Below are 22,621 nucleotides of genomic sequence, written 5' to 3'. Positions count from 1 at the left end.
ACCTTAACCGTTACGTACGTACGTATACTACTATATAGTAGAAAGTATAGTGTGTGTGTGTGTGTGTGTGTGTGTGTGTGTGTGTGTGTGTGTGTGTGTGTGTGTGTGTGTGTGTGTGTGTGTGTGTGTGTGTGTCATGGCAGTGCTGTATCCACCAGAGGGCCTCCTAACTCGGCTCACACACACACAGTCCCACCAGCGGCAGAGAAACCTTTGACCGGGACACTTTTGAAAGAATAATTTGCATGCAGTCTCAACTAGAAAGTATTTTTTTGTTGCTTTTGGCGAATATTTTCCCCCTTCTCTTTTTCATCTATTGTATTAGCTTTACTAAATTCTTCCGTCGTGTTTCAAATCTTAACTTTCCCTTCTTCGTCTCATGTTGTATTGTTGAGGGTTGAATGAACCGCGGGGGGGTTGTAGGAGGTGATGGTTGGGGGGCAGGAGTTGTGAAAGTCAGTTGCCAGCAGAGTAAAGGAGTCAAGTGTCTCTCGTGTCTTTTCACGGTGAATGATGGCTTTGACAGTTTTGCCAAAAGAGCAGTGGGAGACGAGGTCAGAGGGCCATGCTCCGGGGTTTAGAGGATCGGGGGGGGGGACATCGCCGCGGGTTTGTAATGATGCACGCTGTCCTTCTCCGTTCGCTGGGGAACTTTCATGTGTGTGTGTGTGTGTGTGTACTCTTTCGGAGGCAGCTGAAAGCCTGTGGTCAGTTCAGTCGGGAGGGGGGGCAGTACAATAGATGACGAACTGTGTGTCCGCATCTGGGGGGGGGTTGCAAAATGAAGCATGTCCTGCAGGCTGCTCTCCCCTTCCATCCCCCATTCTGCACCCATCCACAGCATGAACCCAGTAGTCCTGCTGGTGGCTGCAGCGGCATCACAGCACTGTGGCCTAACCCCCCCCCCTCCATTTATCACCACCATTTCTACACACACACACCTGATTGGGGTCAATTCGCTCCCTCTCAGCCATCACTCTTGTACTTTTGAAGGTGTAGAGGCTTTCTATTTGGAGATACAGTGCAGATTGAGGGTGGAATAGAAAGAGATAGAGAGCAGGATAAGGACTTTCCAATTTTAAAATGTCAAACTATTTTTCGTGTGTTTATACCATCTTTCTAAGTGCTGCATTATAAATAAAAAGGTGTAAATAATATTGTTCTATTTGGAGATCTGACATAAGACATTCCTAAGATATGTGTAATGGCAGCATAGAAAGCACATGTGTATGTAAATGTTAACTCAAAGAAGCTGTGCCGTTTTTACAAAGAAAGAAAAAAAAGACCACAGCACTGAGACAGAAAAAACGACGTAAGCATAAAGTGTCTAGTTAAGTCCCAGAGATGGACATACGGCTAAGAGCTCGTAGTGGTGGGTGGATGTGGGGGGGGTTGTATGACAGTGTGCGCCTTGTAAAGAGGCCAGCCCAAGCCTTCTCCCAACCCAGAGACAGACATATTGAAATGAGCAGTCCAGCTAACAGGTCTCTGGAGGCTTTTTAAAACAGGGGGCCCTGTGCTGTTAACTTCACACACACTTCCTGTAGCGTGCTCACACTCTTTGGACAGAGAGCGCAGGCCAGCCACAGATGGAATTATTTGTATGCAATCGTTGGCCATTTTTCAGTTATATTCATCTGATGTGAGTTACATAAGAAGCATGTGTGTGTCCGTCCATTGCTTGCACCTGTGTGATGCTTTTCAAACATTCCAGTCCACGTCTGATTGAAGGCTGTTGGGTTTAATTTTCCGCCCATATTTGGAATGACATTGAGTGGTCCAGTGGGTATAGGAGCTGCAGTCTCTCATCACACTGCTGGGGGGATGATTAATAATAAGCACTGATGAATTCTCCATTGTCCCTGTGGGTTCTGCCATTACCTAGCAGCTCCAAAATACCACCTGCAGCTATAATTAGAAAAGCTGCATCTTAAAGTCTCGTAGCCATAGATTGGGCCATATAGGACACAGATCAAGTTGCACTAGAGACCCTTTTCTCATTCTAAAATCCTTTAAATCCACTTGCTTTTATTTTTATCGCAAATTCTGTCAACAATGCTGTAAATGCGGTTCAAAGTGAAGGCCACACACAGTTATCCGTGTATCTGAATGATAACCGTCCTATCACAATTGAATTTCCTTGCCCTTAATTTCTGTCAGGGCTTCATCACCCCCGTTCCCAAGGTTGTCTAAATAGACCTAATTTGATTTGAGATCACAGATTAGATACCCACTGTATCTGATTGCAATTTGCCAGCTGCAGATATGTATCAGAGCAAATGATGAATGTTGCTGTGCCCTAATTACTATGCTAAAATGATCATCCCTCGTAAAGAATTGTGCTGAGCTCATATTACCAATCAATTCATCTCTGTCTTATGTTTTAATATCATATGCTGCTGTGTGTACAAGGGAGCCATGCATTGATCTTTGGATCCATACCATAATGTCCCATAATGAGGCTGTTAGTTGATTACAGTGGTGTGTAGACTTAATCCTGCCAGGGTTATCAGTGGGATTGATGAGCCAATACTCGGGACTACTGCCCCCTGTAAATGGGCTCCCTACTGTACGGAGTGTATTGATATTCAGAGCGAGATGGAGGCTTATCGGCTGTGTGGTCGGGTCAGTTGTTTGAAGACCTTCCGCCACTACAACTAGGGCTGCACCATTTTGGAAGAATAACACTTGACTGATATTGCAATTGTGAAATTATTCACAATATGAGAGGGATTGATCCTTTTTCTCTTTATCATTGAAAAATATATTAAAGGATCATATTTCTCAAAAGGATCTGTACCAAACAACTGTTTTATTAAGTCTATGGGGCCGGGATATCTCTGCAACAACTCAATACTATACGATTATATTTTTACATATATTTAGCCTTTACCAAATATTGTGCATCCTGCCATTTTAATATTGCACCAGTTCAAATTGTGATTTCAATAACATTTAGATTAATTCTGTAGTCATAACTACTTTTCATCCACATAACTTGACTCATTAAACTCAGACTTCAGTTTGCTTTACAGAGCCTAAATAATACATTTTTTATTATTCTTTACTTTTGGTTGTTTATATCGTCAATCCTGTGCTTTTAAAAAAAAAAAATCGTTGTGTTTATGAGCACAGTCGTTTATTTAATTTGGCTCAAATATTGCACTTTACAAGCTGGTAGAGTTTGACATGTTGGTAAACTGGTTAGCTGCAGACACATGATGCAGCAAAATGCAAACGATCCAACCCCCATTTAAATGACTGCCGCATTTTGACATAAATTACAATAAGTGCGCCAAGGTGCCATCTTACTTCCAGGCTACCCCTGTCGCTACACGAGAGCTAGGCAGTGGTCCAACTAGAGAGTGACAGCAATTAACCTGCCTGCCTAGCTGTTTAGCTGCAGGAAATGGAAGGGATGAGAAATGTGACAGCAAGTGATGGGTAATATTTAGGGTTTAGGGGCAAATGAAATTCTCCCTAAAATGAAAGTCATTAGGGAGAAAGTTACCCCACAGACAAAGGACTAAATGAATGTGTGTGTGTGTGTCACCTCCTACTTTTGACAACTCAAGTTTGTTGTGTAGCGTATAGTTAAATTCTTAAAATACTGCCACACATTGCTCACCCTCCATCACCTCTCACAAACAAGCCTCAAGCATCTTCCTCCCTTTGCCCTTCACCTGCCTCTCTCCGTTTGACACACACACACACACACACACACACACACACACACACACACACACACACACACACACACACACACACACACACACACACACACACACACACACCTAAGATGCAAATCTAGGCTTTGCCCTTGAGCATAATTTAAAGGCCTAATCACCCAGACTGTCCCTTTGGATGGAATAGGGAAGGAGGGAGGAAGGGAGGATGGTGTCTCTCATTTGCACCCTTACACAAAGAAGCTCATTAGGTTTATCTTCCAGGCCTGAGATTGCCCCACTCAACTGTGTAAATAAGACACCGGCCCGGGCCTGATGCATCAATCACCTCTCAGGACAGGACACAGACCTCCGCTGAAATATGAACGATTTCATAAAGGGGCCTTTTGTTAACCGTCATCATCTGTTTGAAGATAAGGGCTTCCCGTAAAGGCTGGAGGAGCATTAGGGAAGCAGCGTGTACTGTATGTCTTATTTCCCCTTTCACTGAAAAGACCCTGGCAGTCCTTGTGTCTGACTTATTTACAATGAGAGCCATCCTTCTTTTTATTTCAAGCCTGTCCCTACAGAATAGGACATACAGGCCTGTGATGTATAGGCCTGTAGTTTCCCCCCTCTGCGATGACACTGAAGATATAGGGTGTGAATGACAGCATAGCCACTGTTTGCTCACCCTTCCCCAGACAAAACAAGGCATTATTCTATTATCTGTGTCGTCGTCGTCGTCCCCCCCCCCCCGTCTCATTCTTCATCTCGAGGAAACCTGGTGCTGTCCATCTATGTTTAAGACACATTACATGTGGCCTCCTGGAATTTACAGTGGCGCTCTCCCAGTAACTCCATTTCGCACAGGAGTCCCCGGAGAGCACGGCGAAATGTCAAGCTGCAAGGCTTGAAAGAGAGACGAGGAGAAAGGGACAGAGAGCGCGAGCGGTGCAGGAATTGAGAAGAGAGGATGATGGAGATAGACAGAGGGAAATCTGCTGGAAATAAACACTTATGGCTATTTTATGCTCAAGCAGAGCTGTGGCAGTGTGTGCAAGTCGAGGTGCAGCATAGGTAGAGAGATACACTGTGTGTGTTGTCACAGAATATCAGATCAATGCAACTGGCTGTGACAAGCTCATATGACAATAAATACAGACAAAGCATGTACATTGCCATCGTCCTTTATGTTAATGGCAATAGTAAATGCGTTAAGGGGACACCAGTTGACATCATTCAGTCTATATAAGGCCTTTTGTTTGACCTTTTTTCCCCTTTCTTTCTCCGTGTAGCGCATTAGCCCAGTGATAAATGAACTGGGTCAGGGTTAACCACCTCAGTGTAAATAAGAGGCAGCCATAGTCCTGCAGTCTCCAGCCAACCCTCGTTGCAGACCGGGATCAATGGCCACTTCACAACTCATTTCCTTTTACGCCTCCCTAACTGCCCCGCTCCAGCTCTGGGAAATAAATGGCACTGGATCTATAAGTCCACTCACACAAACACATACACAGCCATGCATACACACTCATAGGAACACACACACTCTGAATGGACTGAGCAATTGCTCCAGCTCGATACCCGCCGCCATAATTTATTTGCCTGGGTGGTGAATGGCGCATCATCTCACAATCGAAAACAGGCATTCTGTCATTGTTTGTTGCCACTCCCCTGTCGTTGGCTTAAACAGAGTACCAGTCGTTAATATGTTGGGGTGGAGTGTTACTGTCACCCACAGCCCACAAATACACATGTAAATGGCTCTGTTTACGTGGAGTTAACAGGAGAAAACACGCTTTCCGATGCACACGAGGTAACGCATCGCTGTCTGCTTTTTCTCCAAAATGCTTCCCTCCCTCCACCCCCCAAAAAAGGCAAGTGGCTTATAGTCATTTGATAGGCCACGACACCGCTATCCATTTAACAGAGCTTAAAAATCCTACATATGCATATGCCGGGGTGTCTTAAGCTGACAACCAAAAGACAGGATTTGCTAGAAGGCAGCTTTGGAGTGTTGTGAATTTAACAAGCATGTCTAGTATTACAGTTCCTCTCCGCTTTATCCATGAATAGTAACAAATCAGACTCTGAAACGCATGCCTGATGGTTTGTTGTGTGTACCCCCCCCTCCCCCCCCTCCCTAACTAATATTCAAATGACTTCAAATCTGGTTAAGAAGATGACTCGCAGAGCGTATACGCATCTTTAATGTCACTGCACTTTCAGTAGATTCTCCACTAACAGATCCAGGTATCATCGCCAATTTATGTTCTGTTGCTCCGATTACCTTCGACCCATTTCTGAATATATAAATGGCTATTCCCAAGTTGTTTGTAGTTGTAACGCTGCCAAAAGGGGAGATGCTCTTTACGCATTGCCCTCCAAACACTGTATACATATGTAAGAGAGCCAGCCTGGCCCTGAGCCCTCGCCTCTTCACAGCTTTTCATACAAATGCAGTAAATAAGCTCAGGCCGTGGGGAATTGAAGGCTCCAAACAGACGAACTGACTGACATGTCACTTAGCGCTGGCTTTGGCTCTCTTCACTGCAGGCTTTAGAGCCCAAGCTGCTGGCTTTTATTGGGTATCAGCCAAGGTCGGGCCCTCACTTTACTGTCATCTGTATCACTTGTGTTTTTTTATGTGTGGGTAAATAGTGCAAACAGTTTGACACATGAAGTCTGCGGAGGTGATTTATAGGAAATCCGCTTACAATCAAGTCCTTCCGGAGGACCAACTGAACATTTGTTTTGGGCAGATACAGAGAGTGAGATGTACTCTAGCCTGAGGTTAATGATGGAAGTCGCAGTAGGAATCCATTGAGATAGACAGGCCTGCTCTCTCCAGCCCGGGGGTCCCGCAAACAGCCTGCCATTCCTCATCAAGACCCAACCGCTGCTTATTTACCCACACTGCGGGACTTAACTCGCACGAATTGATCAGCGATAGCAGTGGAAAGCTGCTTGTTCCACCCTGATAAAAGTCACGCCCATGAGCATATGCAGAACATGCTTTGTGGGCATATGCGCGGCACTTCAAGCTTGACTAGACACTAAGCTGATATTGGTTTCACGCTTGATTCCATGGTGCGAAATCTTCCAATTGAAACCCGGAGATTTGATTGTTTCTGCGTATGCATTTATCAGAAGTTTACACGATAAATGTACATTAGCCTGGTGGCTCGGCCATGCGTGGTATTGTTTCAGCGGTACTATTCTTCATGCATTCCCTTCTACCTGTTTGGACTTCATCATCCAATTTGCTGTGAACCTGATAAGCATAATTTGCACAAAACTTTAAATGGATGTATAGGAGTCTGGTGCATCGTTAGTAGAATTCCTCTCAGAGAGGAAGTGTGTCTTTGTTGACACACGTCGGAAATGTGTAAAGAGAGAATCCTTCTCAAAATCCCTGAAAACGGCATGTTTTCTTTTCCCATTCTTTGTGTTAACTAGCTGTACCATGACATAATTCTCACACTCAGAAGTTGAGGTTTCTACAATATGTGTAAAACAACCCCCATCCCTCCCGTGGCTTATTCCTGACTTAATTTTGTAATGCCTTCACTGCAGTCCTAAATGATATGTCATTTATCTTTCATACAAATTTCAACCAGGGGTTTTATTTTCTTAATAACTTCTGTAATTGTTCTGTCCTTGTGCTGCGTGCTATGAAGGGAGTGATCATGCTTTTGGCACATTTATCAAATCCCACGAAATAAATAAAAAATGGCAGAAAAGGGGCCCTTTTGCTCACATAGCCGGACTAAGTGTGCGACAGAGTGATACATTTTCTTGTTAGGAGAAATTACATCCACTAACTTGAGCTACTTCAGCATGAAATTGAAAAAGAAGCATTTCTTGTGAATTTCCATTCTTGATTCAATGAAAGATGTAGATTAGCCCTTTGGAAAAGGGCGGGGAACAAGAATGAAACTAAAGAAGTATGACTCTGCTGCTCACGCTTGCTTGTTCTCAGAAGCGTGATATAGGATGCTGTTGGAAAAGGGCTTTGTTTATGGAAGTAGGGCTCAGTCAGGCTGCTGCAAGATTAAAGAAAAAAAAAAACTAACATCTCTCTCCATCTTTGTCTGTCTGTGTGTCTGTGTGTGTGTGTGTGTGTGTGTGTACATTTGGCATATATTTATGTATTCAACACAAACCTTATGCTTTTTTACATTTGTATCACTCTCCAAGCCTTATCCCAGTGACAGTCTGTGCATCCCGGCATCTTTGTCTCACTTTCACACAAACAGACACATGTACACACGTGCTAACACATTTCGCCAGACCCAGCTCAGTCTAGCAGCCTGTTCTGGTGGAGGTGAGGGTGGTGGTGGTGGTGGGGGGGAACACTGATTGATAGACGCTGGGTGTCAGAGTGGAAGGCAGATAACTATATCTTCTACAGCTCACTTAAAGGTCAAACACACATCGCTGTAATTGGAATATTCACAAGAAGACAACCAGCAAGGTACAATGCGGGGTGAAGGGAAGAAGAGGTGGAGGTGGAGGTGGAGGAGGAGCACAGGAAAATATGGATGTTACATAAGCAGAAAGATTGAGAGAGAAGAGGGGAAGTTAAGGTGATCCATGAACCTTACACGGGCAGATGCCAGGACTACTCATTGAGTTTATCTTTAAGGGAATGAAGGAAACATCACCCCCGATGGAGAGCAATCCTCATTGAGAGGAACGATGACTAATGGCAAGACAAACATACATTTTTAAATACATAATGGCTGTTAATCACACTTTAGAAAGTCCTCAAATATATGTGTGTTAAGTGTGTGTCACTTCAGCTGCAGAACAGATCCAGGGCCAGCGCGTGAGCTAAGGTCATTTACAGTTAAGGTCATAGTGCTCTCTCATCGACCCTGCAACAGGGTAACAATTAGACTCAGCACTTAACCTGAGCTCTGCGCCATGAGACAGACAGACACTCGTACTATTGACCTGCAACAGCAGACCCCCCCCAAGACAGGATCTCATGTACACACATGCACTAAGCAGGCTTGGTTTACACATGCACACACAGACAGTTTAAATAACATCAGCTCCCCTTTTTTTAGCCAATTTTCCCTGGCTCTCCTGTTTTCCGTAATCATTGTTTCTGTGTAGGATGTGTGTCTTATTCTGTGGTTTAATGGAGGGTAAACACACTTAAATGCAGTTTACCAACTCAGGATGCAGCAACCTTTTATTTACCGCCGTAACCCCGGTCTTTATGTTTTTGCAAGTGTCTCGTATGCAGACGTTTGTGTCAGCACATTCATCACCCCTTCAGCGTCTATTAGTATTGGCATCCTGCACAAAACAAGCTTCTCCCCCGGCGGCTGCTTGTTCTCCGGTGCCACAGTCAGAATGCTAGTCGCCTCTGGCCATGTTTTTTGAAATGAGAGCTTCTTAATAAGGCCTTGTCAACAAAAGACAGACGCAAGCAACTTCACGCTGTGTCTCAGAACGACGGGAAAACACTGAAATACATTCGTGTTCAAGCTACATATAGACAGTGTGACACTTATTCTACTTCCCTTCTCACAATTCCAGTTTTTCCACTTGGCTCAGCCCCTTTTTGCTACTACGCCTGGCTCGAATGGAACATTTCATATCAGGTATTCATCCAGCTGTGTGACCTCCACTCGCCTGGAACTGTGAAAAGCAGAGGGATCATAATCACCTGAAGGGGAAATGAAGCGCTTCAGCAGAGAGAAAGCGTGTGTAATAGAGGGAGAATGTGTGTATTTGTGTTTTTTTGTGTGCGTCGCTGCACGGTTGGGGTTGAGGTGTGCTGCACACATGAACACTTATACCTTGGCTTCTACAAAGAGATCACTTGACCTCACACACTGCCCACCTCAAACACATAAACACTCCTCTCCCTTCGTCCTCCCACACAAATGCCTTCTCTCTATCTGTCTCCATTTCTCTTCCTCTCTGTCTCTTTGTGATGGTATATTGTGGTAGCTGTCAGTTGTCGGCCTCTAAAGGACTTCCCTTTGAGCAGCAGTAGATAAAGGGCGTCTCTGAATGGGCATGCTGTCACCTTATCTAAACGCAGCGCTACAGCTCAGGTCAAAGTGAAGACTAAAGCCACGAGCAGAGACAGAGCACCAGGTGTTGTGTGGGAAATTGATTTGATGTACGGACAGAGAAAAGTCTCTAAAAGCTAATAAGCAAGTATTTAAAATCTTGGCACATCTGGACAAAAATGGAAATAAGTATGGTGAGGTATTTCAAACTGAAAAATTCTGGGTTAAAGTTCAGCGCAAAGGTAGCTGAAAGAATTACCCTCCCTTCCTAGAACACATATATCATTGTACTTGCACAGAATATCCATGGTGATAACAGCAGGAGGTGGGATGTCGGTGAGTGTTAGCGGTTGCGGTGAACGACAGCAGGCCGTGTTCTGTTATTGCTGGCACGGCTTCCCAACGTCTCACACACACACACACACACACACACACATATCGGTGTATATGCACTCTTCAACTCCCGCTCACAGACATAAACAAACACTCTATCTGTGATGGGCAAAACAGACCGGTGTTTTGTCTTCGTTAGTAGAAAAATAAGTGTGGGGTTACACAATGGAGCCCCAAGCCCCTCCTACACCAGCTTTCTTCCTGGGGTAGGAGCAAATTCATCTCGTCAATCCTCCCGGGAGGGTGTAGCTATGCAGCTCTGTTTACTGTGGCAGAAAGTTAATATAAATTTTCATCAGTGGGGGAAGTTTACACATATGATTCTATTTGTCCTTCATTATTAGCACCTGAGTCTGGGGCTGGGGAGGCATAATTGTCTACAGACACAGGCCAAATAGATGCAAGGGAAAGGCAAATAAGCACACCCCAAAAATAATTTGATGCTTGTGTGTTACAATCCTCCACCCTAGGAATTCTTAATCTAGAGAATCAATAAACAAGGAGTGAGAGACGTGGGAGATAGAGGGGGAGAGAAAGACAGAGATGAGAGGATAAAATGAATAATATGAGCTATGAGGAGAAGAGAAAGACTTTGAATTCAAAGTGCAGTGAGGAGGTGAATAGAGCAAACAATCAATATGGAAGGTTTTCTTGACAAACACCTATTATGTACCTTAGAAAAAAAGAGCCCACAACAACACATGAGCACAAACAGATTCTCATTTTTGGAGAGCCAGAAGTAGCTGAAGTCGCTGAGATGGAGATATTAGAGTGGGACACAGAAGCCCATTGTTCTGCTGGATAGCTTTACCTCCATCCTGAGGCCAGAGCAGATTCTCCATGGACCTCTCCCTCCTTTTCTCTCCCTCCCTTTTTCACTTCAGACTGTTGATTTATTGAGTCATACATTAAAATGCTCATTACTCCTACAGACTTTCCAAATTCCCTATTTCTCCTAACACTCTGGTTACTGTCTTTCTCATGGAAGCACCACCTGAGAAAAGGGTTTCTGTTGGGAATCGGCATTTTTGGGGTCCCACTATCCCTGCAGTTATTGGAGCCAGACAATCAAAATATGAGCAAAGGTAAAGCAGTGTAGGTGGAGCTACAGTATGGTTGATTTTCCCATATCTATACAATTCAATTATTAGCTATTCCCTTTTGCATTTGACTTGAAACTAAATCAAAACCATTGGGCTTTGTGTGGGCTAGATGGATGCAGTAAAGGAATTCAGTCGGCAGCCATTGTCCAGGCCCCGGTGCCTCTGGGGTTCTGACCTTTATAAAAGGATAGGAGTCTATATACTCCCTCGGCCAGGTTACTTCAGAGATAAATTGCAACCATAAAAATATAGTAACTGAATTGACTTAACAGTAAGCGTTTAAACTATGATCATTCGAAAAGTTAAGGAATCACGGTTGCCCTTTGTTCCGACAAGACATAGAGGAACTCCAATCTGAGGTTTGAGCTCCAAAAGTATTACATTGTCCAAATAAACTTCATTGTCAGGAAAGACTCTGTAATCTTAACCAAACCAGCTGCATCCATTCTCCTATTCCTGCATGGAGCCTGCTTGGGGCCCCTGCAGTTCTGACTATGTTCCACTGCTTGTTTTCGGGCCCCACTTTTGTATTCCGACATTGTATGGGACATCTTATCCTTCTTCCCTTCTCTTCTCATTTGTCTACCCTCTCCAGCCAGCCCCTCCAAATCCGTATCCATCCATCCATCTAGCCCTGAATCCACTTATATAAGGAGATAGGGTGTAAATATTTTGGTGTGGAGTGTCAGCGCGTATCTCCCCCCGCCAGAGGGGCCGGCAGCCTCAGTCCAATCAGCCATGTTTGTTTGTTCAGCTTAAACTGTGTGTGCCTTGTTTTCCGTGGCTTGTGACTCCCTCCAGCTAGAATAAAGTGTCACACTTTTTTTCCCCCCCCCCTCCTTCGCCGTCTGTGTTTCCTGGAAGCGAAGATAGATAAGCCCCAAAGTGTGTATTTGTGTGCTTATTCACGCACCAAGAGCAAGAGTGTGTATGTGTGTGAGTTGTCAAAGCTGTCAGCATGACTGTTGTTCTGGCCAACAGCCTAGTGTCGAACAGCAGCCGTGCAACAAACACAAAACATCTGTTCTGCACACCACAGTAAAAATATCATGATGCGACCCATTTTTTATTGATCAACCAACAATACGCCGTGTTTACAGCCACTTCACGGAACATGTCAACATCTGCGAATACTTACCTGTTGAGGGAAGCTTATTTCACACCAGTGTCATCATTCCAGTATCTACTTTTCCAACTAATTAAAACAACTCCCCACGTGAACTAAGTCAGGAAGTTACCAAACACAATGTCACAGCCCCTCACATATATCCAATTCCAATGTCATGGCTGCAAATCTCCAGGTGGATTTTGAAAGAGTGACATTCTCAGTGGACAGCTTATTTCTTGCACGCACCCCTCCTTCCAACCACACAAAATAAGCAATCTGGAGATTTGTAATGGTTTTTTGCCGGGCCTGCTAATGTATTTCATGCTTGTTTAAGATCTTTGCATGCTCCTTACAAAGGTGCATTGTGATAGGTGTTCCTTATTACCCTGCTCTGTATAGAGTCTAAACACTGGTGGCTGGGAGAGTGGAGGATAGTGGGAGGGAGGCATGAATGGCTGATATGTTTTTTTTTTTTCCTCTGTCAGTCTCTTCTCACTCTCTCCCTCTCCGGTGATCTCTGCATGCCTATTAACGTAGCAGAGGAATGCCTGTGTAAACATTCTTGTTTCTCAGTCCGTTTCGCATAATAGTTGCCTGTATCGCCTTTCTCCTGACCCCACTATCTGAAACCAATTACACCAGATCCATTTGGGCTGAATCTTATTTTCATAAGGATCTCCGTGTCGCGGTCTCGGTCGCTCTGCGTGTTATTTTCCCTCCTCTTATTTTTTTTTTCCAACCTCAGTGATGGATATCAACATCAAATATGCCTCTGAGTGCCTTGTTATTTATATAGCAGGGCCTGGCTCTTTCTCTCTCCCTCTGTGTCTGGCTCATTCTGAAGAATGTGTCACATTGTGCTGTTTATACAATGTGTGCATTAATGGACTGGGGATGTCATTTTTCCGTGCATAGCAACGCAGGTTAAATAGACGGTGCGCCTCCACTCGTCTGTGTTTTTGTCCGCTCCGGCGGCTCTCCAGCAAACTTTTGATGACTTTCCTTGGCGTTTTGCACTTTTTTGTGCTTTGAGATGAGCTCCAGCTTGCCATCTCTGTGGAGTGGGAAGTGGGTGGCACAAATTGGTGCTTTTTACTGTAATGGCTGAATACACCGAGCCAGTGTGAGTGAGCGGACAGGGCTTCTTTTTTTTTTTTTACCTTTTACCGGAGCAACTCTAGCTAACCCCACTTCTTCAGATAAAGCACTCTGGAAAAGTTTGGCTGGTGTTGATAAGGTCTGTGTTATGTTTGGAGAATACTTTTTATGCAGCCCGAACAGACTTCCTTTCTAATAAGCCAGGTGACGTTGATCTTCCTGCTTCACCCCGTCCATTTGCCTGCCATGGAATATTGGAAATAGCGTTAAAAAACGTCTTTCTTCTTAACCGTGTGTAACATATGGATTGGCTCTCTTGACTTTAAGTCATTATTGATTCACACATGGATAAACATTTCCTCCTCACATCTACTTTGGCTTGCATTCATCAAGCAGCCTTCCCTCTAACTACTGTGTGCAAGACTCAATAAACCTTATAATTACTTTGATTCACCAATCACGGGCAAATTAATTAGGCCCCGTGTTCTAATTAGCGACGTGATTGGCTGCATTCAAGGAATTTGTTTTGTCTCTTGCCGTCAGTAAAAGGAAGTCAACAACGTTTGATTTCCAATCCGTTTGAAAAATAAAAGAACAAACATCACATGGCTGTGTTTGTCTGCAGGTGTTGATGTGTACTTTCAGTGTGTGCCCACTTTTGGCACGTGTGTGTTTTCCAAAGAAAGGCCATGGCTCAGCTTACAGATGACACACACACACACACACACACACACACACACACACACACACACACACACACACACACACACACACACACACACACACACACACACACACACACACACACACACACACACACACACACACACACACACACACACACACACACACACACACACACACACAGACACATATAAGCCGATGGCGACTAGCCTCCTCTTACCAAGGAGACGGATCAATGCAGTTAGGACCGAGTGCCAGTGTAATGTGTTTGTTTACTTCACTTCAGAAAGCCTGTCTCCTCCTGAGCACCCAGACAGACAGCCCATCCTCCACATCAGCCCCCCCACCTCCCAAGCTCTGTCTTTTCATAATTGATCAGGAGGTGGCTGCGTTCCCCGAGGGGTTAAGACATGGCAACTTTTTTTTTTTCTCCTTCTCATTTTTTTTTCTTTCTTACTCCCATCTTCTCCTCTTGTTTGCACTGGATCTCAATGTACTAGTTCAAACATTGTTCCCACCAGCTGGCAGAGCAGCACCATATGCACGCCCTGTCAAGGCAGCTGTTGTCATGGATACTGGCAAGCACCATAGAAAATAAAATGAGCACCCCTGATTCCCGAGGAAGTGTCACTCTCCCAATCCCAGTTTTTTATTTATTATTCTTTCTCCACCTCCTACTCGTCCTCTTCTTTTTTCATAAAAAAGAAACACCTGTGAAGTTGTTGTGTTGTGTGTGTGTTTTTTCCCGCTCCTCCTCCCCACCCACTTGATGCTCATGGGCCCTAAGAATACGAGGTAGTGTGGAGCAGCGGTAGCAGCAGCTGTGCACAATGTTCTTTCCTGCCAGACTCTTTCATCCATCTGCTCTTGAAGAATCGGAGTGAAGCTGCTAGCCCAGCTGCCACCGTACCTGTGAAGCTGGAACCGCTCGTCACACACATTCAGTACACACAGCCAGGCAAAGGGGGGCATCAGTAATCCCATCAAACCCTAGAGAAATAAATTACACCACATCCAAACCTCTCTGATCCCTATCATCTCCCGTGTCTGGCAAACTCATCAAACGTCATCAATGGCAAATTTCACAAATGTTTTTCACCCCGTGTAAAAAGCTTTGGGGGTAATTTCACCACACATGGAAAAGGTCTCTCTTCCTCAAAGTACCTGTGCATCTTCCTATCCATCTAGCACCCACCCTCTGCTCATGAGCATACTCAATGCACAGCGTGAAACCTGCGCTGCTAGTTAATTCACTCTAAATGTAATCTGATGTTGATTTTGTCAACTTTAATTACAGCTCCCAGGGACACTTCACATGGCGCTGCCTCTACTTCAAATTGATATTATGAATATGCAAATGCGGTGGTAATTTGCCGAGAGAAGTGGGTATTTCAGTTGAGCACACACTAGACAGGTCAATTCTACCGAAGCTCTGTCTTCCCCCCCCCTGCCCCTCCACCCTCTTCTTCATCTAGACAAACTATATTTATCTTGATCACAGCTCTGTGAATTGTTACTAAAGCGTACCTCCAAGGTGGTGTTAACCAAGTCAGAATGTGTGGCGGAAAGTAGCAGGTGATATTTGACGGCGTTTTCACTCACAGATGACTGTTTTGTCCCTGAACATGTGAATTATCTCCGCTGTCAGTTTCAGGAAATCTAATAGTTTATTTCCAGTGTTTCCGCCCTCCTCCCCATCTTTCTTTTTCTACATTTTTTCACACTGTCTTTTGTCTTGTGTTCCTTTCTTCCCAGGCCCTACAAGCAGCGAGGCAATTACTCTTGCAGCAGCCAGGCAGTGGCCTGAAATCTCCAAAGAGCCAGGACAAGCAGCGTCCACTGCAGGTAAAGCAGCTCCCCGTCTAATCTCTTAAGTCCATCCATAATACATGTTCCTCCGAAAAGAAGATTTCCTCTGTTCCACAAGTGTGTTTGATTTGCTAACGCAATCCTCCACACCTGCCTTTGGAATCTTAAAACTGGACAAGGCCGTCCCCAGGAAGCTAAAACACAAGAAAAAAAGAACAGGGAGGAAAGTTTTATCCGTCTGTGTTGAAATAAACATCGTCAAACAGGAGGATAATTATGTATAGTATATCCACAGGTCGAATGGTAGCATGAGAAATGATTTGATTTATTTTTCTACACTAGATCCATACCATTGTTGACACTTCCAGAGCGTAGTTATTATTTCAAAGACATGTCAGCCAGATACAGATGGCTAATTTTAACCGCCTGTCATTCCCACTTTTCACAACTAATTTGCCTTATTGATTCGTAGAGCTGTCTATTTCTGTTGTCAGTGATTTGGAAAAGGTCACACATATGCACATTAACACATCCACTTTCTTCCTGGTGTGAAGATTTCTCTCACATTCTGCTCGTTTTTAGACAGTGAGTTTCGCTTCAAATTACGTAAGGCCCCTTGACATCTGCTCCGGTGTTTTTATTATTATTATTTTTTGATTCAATGTATTTTTAGCCGTTTGAAATTGAAGTGTGGGACTCGGTGCCCTGCACTCAGCTAATAAGTACTATCAAGGAGCAACGCTCATTAGGGGCTCTCTGTGCATTTCATTAATGTCAGGGAAATTGGCGTTAACCTCACCCGTTGATATTTTCACAGAGTCTAACAATGGCGACACCTCCAATTGGAGTCACACCCCTGTGTACCTAATTACGCACAGGCGGAGAGATAAGGCTGGCGAAGACTCCGTCATGCTTCTGCATTTAAATAATTCACCTCATCAAGAGTGTCAATATTATCCGTATATTCACACATATTGGCATCAGATACATATTTCTCAAAAGGTGTTTATTTATTTGAGTCTAATTAAACAAAAGGGTCTATTCCTTCTTCTATTTGAGGTTCTGTGAATAGATTCAAACACATCCTGATCTACAAATGCCTGCATAGTCACCACATGGCAGTTGGAACAATATTGAATGAGAGCAGTGTGGGTGCATGATAACCGTCAGGCCATATCCAAGCCCCTTCCTCTAATAACACCAGCCCATGGTAAATATTGAATATTTACATTTGCTTACTCCATCCTTGCCTCGCGATATGAATCAATGTGAATCAGAGGGGCCTGTCGATCGACCCCGACCCCGGCTCCCAACTAATCCATGTGTTGATCCAGCTTTTATTAACATCCTCACCTCTTTGTTCCAAAAAGTCTCCTTATGGAGCGTCACAGGAGAGGCCCCGCTCACTCTCCCAGTGATACACACCAGCACAAACACTGCTTTCTGGTTCAAGATCGTTTTTACACCGCTGTGTGGCCTAGAATCCACTCATTTCAAATGACATTTTAGCTGTAATACTCCATTGTGTAAATACCGGTATGTAGCAGCAGAAACTCAGACTTGATTAAAAATCCATTCATATTGTTTCTCCCCTCTTGTCAGTGCCAGATGTTCTTCTCTTGTCTTGAGGGAGTATACACAATAAAGCTGCATTATTTACCTGGATTACGAGGCCACAATGGGTGCTATAGTGCAATATGTTATTAGCTGCATGGCTTGATAAGAGTCAATGGCAATCAAGGCGCATGTTTTCCACCGGAGGAATCAGACACATTGATCCCCTTGTATGATTAGCGCAGCAGAAAGTGGGGAAAGGATTAATATTACCATGACATCCCGCTTATGGTAGAGATACTGATAATTCCTCTGCCAGTCTTTTTCCCCCTTGTTCTCCCATCTTTGGTATTTAAGAGCGGGGAAATGATCCATAGATCATGGCATGTAAATTATTTAGTACACAAGCATCTAAGTGCCTCAGCTTGCAGTTTTAATTACGCGTATTAGCGGCTAAAGGCTCTCGCCTGACTAATTCTATCCGCTCGCTCAACGCTGCTCCTCAGGAGTTGATGATGCGGAGGCAGGCAGCTCTGGCATCCACACACACACGCATGTAAAGAAAAGAAACAGCCTCACAAACACACATACAAACACACACACAAGCTGCTTCTCCACATTTGCGTAATGTGACAGGTCTATTATTACACAGTAAGCCCACGGGAGCACTCAATAAACACCTATTTCTCCCTGTAAATCCCCCTGCCTCCGCCATGCTGCTTACACGGCTCTCCCAAGGCACACAACACCCTCTCGTCTCCGTCTCCTCTCTGCCCTCCTCTCCGTGGCAATATCCCCCCCTCCCCCCCCCTCTGAAAGGCATTTATACACTGACATTTGGAATACAAATAAAGAAACGCGGACAAGGAGAGGCGGAGAGGATTACAGTGGCCTATGAATCTGACAGTTGTTCGCTCGCACACACGCGAACATCTACACACACAAATGACAGTTACTTAAAGTTTTTACATTGTGACTTTGAGCAACTGTTGTTGTAACTGGCTGTATTGATGGGTATGATTAGAAACAGGGCAGAGCTGGAGTTAAAGCAGCTTAAACCCTTTGTGCAAAATGTTTGGAGTAATGGCTTATCCCGCAAAATAACAATGCCAGATATTAAGGCGACCCAGCCACCATCCTACTCACACACCACCCCGAGTCTCCCTTTGTGACTCAACCACCACCTCTATATGTCTCATGCAATGTTGGATAGTTACTAAGAACTGTGCTAAACATTTTGAAGTACTTAAGTTGCGTACTTTTAACTCAATGTATGAATTATAATGTATATTTACAGTATGTATATAGATACCCGGCAGCCTGCATTTTACAGCCCCAACATTAAATGCATTTACACAATTATGCATCACTCATTATAATCCAGTCACATAATATAAACTATGCATACAAATAGCCATTCTACCTAATGAGTACTTGTGGTTTTTATTGCAACAGACTATTCTACACTGTGGTATTACTACGTTTACTTAAGTAAAGGATAGGAGTACTTCTTCCACCTCTATGTGCCACAGGGCACTTATAACACAGCCAACTAACTGACCCTCTAACTCTGCTTTGTGAGTGTGTCAGAGGGGGGGGGGGCTCCACAGTGTGACCCCTTCCTCCAAACATCCAATTCCTAACCATGCACCCCCCACAGAGAGAGTGTTGCTGCTCTGCCCCTTTCACACTCTCAAGCTGTGAATACCTTTTTAACAGGGCTAATAACCTCAGTCCCATCTGTGCAACGCTCCAACTCTTAACTACAAATATTTAAAGCTTTTTATGGATGGGGAGATGTTGGTTTAGCCCGGCCTTCTGTAAATGCTACGGCTTCCTGCCCAGGCCAGTCAAGATTGGCTGTGGGCACTGGGCCATCCGAGGAAGTGTCACACTTTTTAAAGGTCAGGTCTACCACTGAGCCAATATCACCTCGATGGCAGAACTCATCTGCTTATTGGCTTTCATCCGGAACACACACACACACAGATGCAGGGAAAAGGGCTGCGACGCTAGGCTTGAGTATAGGTTAGCTGACTACAGCGTGCGTGGCTAAAGCATTCACATTTACATTTATGAATATATCTTGCCACTGTATACCCTCTGGTTGGATCTGAAAATAGAGAGAAATTATCACTGCGAGAGGGGGGAAAATAATATGTTATTCATGAGAAAAACTTCTGTTGACTCTGAAAAAAAAAAAACCGTCAGCACATTTTAAGTCAAACAGCCTCTGTTACTGCTTTTGTAACCAGAAAACAAGATCGTTCCCCCCCTCCCCATCTCCTTCCCTACTGCTCTTCTTTTTTTTTTTTCTCCTGCATTTACAACACCTACAGGACAAGATTGCTAAATTGCGAGGACAGAGCAGGTTCATCATTGTGATGCAAAAGAAGTTGAAATGCAACCCCCAAGGCGAGGTAGCTGAGTTTGGGGGATCAAGAGAAAGTGAGAGGGAGGGAAGGATAAAAAAAAAAAAAAAGAAAGTAGCTCAGACCTTTGATGTCGCAGCAACAAATTTACCTTGTGACAGAAGATACATGGGTGCAATAAACGAGTTATACCAGCCCTTACACATGCAATCAGATGATTCTGGCCAGGGTGTTAATTGGATCCTAACCGGCAGATCTGATACGCCTGGGCCCCGGTGGTGAGGGGGAAAGCCTTTCCAAGTGATGAACTATAATTCACTGAGCTGCTTGAAGCACTTGTAATTTACTGTGTGTCACTGATGAAGAGGCTGATCCAGTGGAGGCCATATTACCTGCAACATCAGAGAGAAGTGTGTGTCCCCCCCCCTCTTCCCCCACGTTCTCCCTCTCACTTCTACTTTCTTTCTATTTCTTCCTCTCTCTGCACTTTTTTTTTTTTTTAAAAACCCCCCCCCCCCCCCCCCCCCCACTATCCATCAGCGATTTGCTCTTGAAAAATGCGCACCTGCAGGGAAGTATCAGTCGGGAGTGAATTGTGCCGCTTTAATGATAAAGGTGCCACAACTTGTACTGATAATGACACAAACAATGTGCACGAGCAATGTCACACACAGCCACACTACATCGGAGAGGCTTAATCAATGTCTATCTGCATGTAGAGATAAATCAATGTGGAAATTGTGCTAAGCCCGTCCCCATCTCCTCAGGCTTTTTTATTCCAGGCTTTTGCATGATGGGCCTTTTATGTTATGATAAATTGCACTTCCCTTTGCCAAACGGCTATGGAAATTGATTTAGGGAAAGCATTCAGTAATCTACTTAGCTTCAGTCCTGGCAATCTGGAGTATTGATCTCCCCTAAGCTGGAAAACATGACGTGTGTGTGGCTCCTATGTGGTAAGATCCATGTTCTTCTAACAGACCACACACTTTGGGTTAGGGTTAGCGTTAGCGCCGACTGCCCTGTAGCCTCGGTGGTCTTTCAAGTGGAGCGTCCCAGCTATCGATAATCATATGGCCAGATTGGGCAGTAATTGGCTAGTAAATGAGAAGTGCAAGCTGAAAGGAACTCTACAGGTCAGAAGTGCATAAGCTATGAGGGGGGCCTGAGTGTCGGCCCACTGGGACGCTCATGGGAGATGAAAAAGGGACGTGGGTAGTCGGTGGAAGCCCCTTTTCTCCTCTCGACGTCTCAGTGTGAAAAGAAGCTTGTGGCTTAATTAGCAGCAGCTCCCTGCCAAGGATCCACAGTAATTACCCACTAGGACCCTTCCATTTCTCATCGCAGTTATCTTAAGCAGTGTCTGTAGCTCAGTCCCCTGTCCGGCGCTACAGGAACATCCTGTCGTTGATAACCGCCCCGTGCTCCTGCAATGTTTATGACCGACATCTAATCGCTCCTGCTTATTACTGCTAAGTGAATTGTATAGAAGGAAATCGAATAAAAAGGAATTCCTCTCCGCTGGACTTTAATTGTTTAAGTTTGAACTCCACTTATCTCCCGCTTTAGGTGATTTGAGTTGACTCATTGCCGTGACGATAAAGCGCCACACAGTGGAGTGGGTGTAATTGCTGGAAGGGCTTTTGTCCACTGGTCCAGATAGTTGGAGGCAGGGAGCTGTGAGCAGTGGAGGTGTTTTGCATTTAATGGCAGATCGGCCGGTTAAATCAAACATAACGAGCAACTTTAGGTGCCGGCTCTGCCTGGAAGACATACCTGAGCTCTCCGTGGAAGAGCGTGACCTTTTGTGAGGCATTGGACAGGCTGGATACAGGCGGGAGCGGTGTAATGATCTGCTTGTTCTGCTGAGGGCCCCACCAGTGTTTTCACATCAGGAGCCAATTTAAAAGGTCCTTTGTTTTGCTCTCCAACTTTGAGGGCAACCACATGGCTTCAAAGTTCATGTCAATACCGCTCATCGTTCTCTTCAAGTCATGGCAGATAAACAAATAGCGGTTTGAATGTGAACACGGTGAAAAACAAGCATTTTTAGAGAGCAGGGGTAACATTTCAATGATTTGCATCTCCCACTCAAATGGGCTCTTTTAAGAAACGGGAGAAGCACCTTTTTCTGTCATTAAGGTCCCGAGAGGCCCCATCAGCTGCAGCTAATTCCAAACCATTTAATAAATCCCGTTAATATTTTTTGTGCACTAGTGTTGGAAATACATCCTTTTGGATTACAGAGGCACGGCCCAATTGGATATCATGGCTGCAGAGAGGGTCTATTCGCAGCGCGCGGATGTTTACGCCACTGCCATCGTCGAGTAAATGCTCATTAATTCCATCCCTTCGTGGCAAAATCATTTCTAGGAGAGGCAATTCAGCCTCCTGTTCCTTTCAATTCACCGCTCACGTCAATCAAGCCCTCGTGCAGTATCCTGCAAAATGGAGGTGTTATATTCCTGCAATTATCATGTCATATACTCGAAAATGTAAATGAACGCGTGTGTAAAATTAAATGTATGGGTTGTCAGTGAAGAATAAGAAGCAGAAGAGCAATTACTTATCTGCTTTCATCTCAGAGCCTCTGATACGTCAAGCAGAAAAGCATGCAGTTAAATGCTGGAATTAGCATTGTGCTGCACTTCACAATGGACGTGGGCCAGCGCCTTTTCTCCCCTTCCTTTCTTTCTTCTTCCTGCCTTTCCTGCCTCTTCCTTCCCCTCGTTTTGTTTGGAGCTCTGGTGAATTGAAGAAGATTATCGGCCATTATGAAATTGAAAGTGTAAAAAGG

The 22,621-nt window shown here is 44.5% G+C and overlaps 1 protein-coding gene across 1 annotated transcript in view; it reads left to right on the top strand.

Moving 5' to 3' along the window:
* The window catches only part of LOC104962286 (forkhead box protein P2-like), an 85,118-nt gene that overhangs the window by 44,802 nt on the left and 17,695 nt on the right, over nt 1-22,621 (top strand). The window contains exon 5 of the mRNA XM_010790716.1: nt 15,845-15,934. Coding sequence (XP_010789018.1) covers nt 15,845-15,934 — 90 coding nt within the window. The remainder of the gene's footprint in view (nt 1-15,844; nt 15,935-22,621) is intronic.

This window comes from Notothenia coriiceps, unplaced genomic scaffold (assembly GCF_000735185.1).
Source record: "Notothenia coriiceps isolate Sejong01 unplaced genomic scaffold, NC01 NC01_scaffold00034545, whole genome shotgun sequence".
In the NCBI taxonomy this organism is placed as follows: domain Eukaryota; kingdom Metazoa; phylum Chordata; class Actinopteri; order Perciformes; family Nototheniidae; genus Notothenia; species Notothenia coriiceps.
The sequence above is the reverse complement of the archived record's forward strand: the minus strand, read 5'-3'. Positions and strand labels throughout refer to the sequence as shown.